This window comes from Penaeus japonicus, unplaced genomic scaffold, assembly GCF_977035675.1.
Source record: "Penaeus japonicus unplaced genomic scaffold, GWHDUDI00000001_assembly GWHDUDI00000001, whole genome shotgun sequence".
NCBI lineage: Eukaryota > Metazoa > Arthropoda > Malacostraca > Decapoda > Penaeidae > Penaeus > Penaeus japonicus.
The window spans coordinates 50,450,487-50,452,986 of NW_028234403.1; the positions used below are offsets into that span (position 1 = coordinate 50,450,487).

Here is a 2,500-nt window from a genome sequence, read left to right on the forward strand (position 1 = left end):
GCGCCCCGCGGAAGTAGAGCAGGAGGTCTCGGCCGCTGCTGGTAATCGTTGTGCCGGGAGACAGGTCACTCGCGCAGTACCTGTGGGCAGGTGGAGGACGACCCGTGTACGAGGAGGAACACACGGCGGCAGGTAGAGACAGTCACATGGGGACGATCAGGAAGGTATGATCGCAGGGTTACGATCACGTAGATATAATCATTTTGGTATGATCGCATGGGTCGTATAGCTACGATCGGATGACATTGATCTCTCTCTCTCTCCCTTCCTAATCCCCGGTCTATTTTAACTGCTTGCTCTTCTCTCTCCTTTCCTGCTGTTGTTACGACTTCTATTGTTGTTACTATTAACATTTACAATAATATCACAAAGGATAATAGTGATAATACTATCATTATCAGCATTGTCCTTACCATCATCATTAGTAGCATTAATCATAATGCTTGTTCTTATCAGCAATATCATCATTTTCATAATAGTTGTAACATACCTATCATTGACATTATCATCACTATATAATCATCATCATTTATAACATTATCAATTATCATCAGTATCCTCACCATTATCATTAATATCAGTATCCTCATCAACACATTCATTATCATTGTTATTGCCATCATAATTGCGTTATCACTATCATTTCATTATTATAGCTACTATCACTATTATAACCTTAATCATCCTCACTACTGCAACTGACATAACACCAAATTTCCAATCGTCTCTCTCTTTCCTTCCCCTTTCTCCTCCAATTGCCTCTTCCTCCGGCTTACTCTTCGCCGTAGTATAGCGATTCCCTCCTGACCTCGAGGCGATCCCATGAACACAGCCCGTCTCTGTTTTTTCCGAAGAGATTGAAGTCGTTCACTGTGACGACGGGCATATGACAATCGTCTGGGGCACGGATCCACCACATGCATTGCGTCCCTGGATTGGTCAACGTAGAGGATAAATAAAAGATTTAGATTCTCTCTCTCTCTCTCTCTCTCTCTTTCGCTCTCTCCCTCTCTCTCTCCCTCTCTCTCTTTCGCTCTTTCTTTCCCTTTCAGTCACTCTCTCACTCTGTGTGTGTTTGTATTTTTGTGTGTTTGTTTGAGTGTATATACATGTGTGTGTGTGTGTGTGTGTGTGTGTGTGTGTGTGTGTGTGTGTGTGTGTGTGTGTGTGTGTGTGTGTGTGTGTGTGATTTTATTTGGCTCTGTTTGCCTATCTGCCATACATACGTGGACTCCTATAGATTTGTACATATATTTAAATCCGAGTGTACATAACTGCATATACATTAACACAGCACGCCAGTGATTTTTTAAATAAGGAAATCTACCTTTGGGGAATTTGTAGGGGAAACCTGGCGTTGTGATGGTCGAGGCTTTAGTAATATTCCCACCACATTTTGGCGCCGCTGTTGGTTGTAAGAAAGGGAAAGAGTTGTAAAGACTTGTCGGAAGTTGCATATCTTATTGTTCCCGTTATTTGCAGTTGATTACCTCTGGTGTGAGGCAGTAAGACCAATTTGTTTCTGCCAGTTGTTTGGACAGCAAAGTTTCCTTAACTGCTTAGTGGATATTGAAGTGATTAATCAACATTTTGTAAAGCCTGGTAAGATCAGATGCGTACTCACGGTAATAAGAACCCGTGATCTCAGCACACGTACTGCCCGAAGTCCCAGGCGGACACTTGCACTGACAGTTGCTGCCCAGGTAACCTCCGTTCTTGCAGGTAGGGGGCGAGGAGCAGGACCCCCTCCAGATATCTGGCGGAGGGATACGGATTTAACTTTATGTTGCTCACTCTTCATGTCTCTCTCCATTTGCCTTTCCATTTCTGCTTCTCTGTTTTTCTCTCTTTTTATCTCTCTCTTCATTTGTCTTTTCCCGTCTTTCTATCTCTCTCTCAATCTCAATCTCTCTCTCTCTCTCTCTCTCTCTCTCTCTCTCTCTCTCTTTCTCCCTCTCTCTCGCTGTCCGTCTCTCCTCTCTCTCTCTCTCTCTCTCTCTCTCTCTCTCTCTCTCTCTCTCTCTCTCTCTCTCTCTCTCTCTCTCTCTCTCTCTCCTTCCTCTTCCTCTCCGTCTCTCCCCTCTCTCTCTTCCTCTCTCTCTCTCTCCCTCTCTCTCGCTGTCCGTCATACCTCTCTCTCTCTCTCTCTCTCTCTCTCTCTCTCTCTAAAAGTTTCGGAAATCCAATAAACCATAACTGAAACTTGGGAAAGATGATACTTAATGTATTCAATCTGACACACGTACAGCCATAACCTCTCTCTCATTCACACACACACACACACACACACACACACACACACACACACACACACACACACACACACACACCAAACTGAAAAGGCTCTAAACCAGAGCCTAACCTCCGCCCTCTTCCCGCCCCATGGAACGTACCTGAACAGCCGTACATGTGGTTGACGATGGCGATATCTCTGAAGGTTAGGTCTACACTCTGGCCAAGGTATATCTGCATCGCGGGATCCAATGTTACCACAGTCGAG

General features: G+C 44.6%; 1 protein-coding gene across 1 annotated transcript in view; it reads right to left on the minus strand.

Moving 5' to 3' along the window:
- LOC122258444 (blastula protease 10-like) overlaps positions 1 to 2,500 on the minus strand; it is a 16,583-nt gene that overhangs the window by 4,985 nt on the left and 9,098 nt on the right. The window contains exons 7-11 of the mRNA XM_043024392.2: positions 2,394 to 2,500; positions 1,625 to 1,756; positions 1,328 to 1,405; positions 777 to 930; positions 1 to 80 (exon numbers count right to left, since the gene is read on the minus strand). The exon at positions 1 to 80 is cut by the window's left edge and continues 52 nt beyond it; the exon at positions 2,394 to 2,500 is cut by the window's right edge and continues 20 nt beyond it. Of these exons, the coding sequence (XP_042880326.2) occupies positions 1 to 80; positions 777 to 930; positions 1,328 to 1,405; positions 1,625 to 1,756; positions 2,394 to 2,500 (551 nt within the window). The remainder of the gene's footprint in view (positions 81 to 776; positions 931 to 1,327; positions 1,406 to 1,624; positions 1,757 to 2,393) is intronic.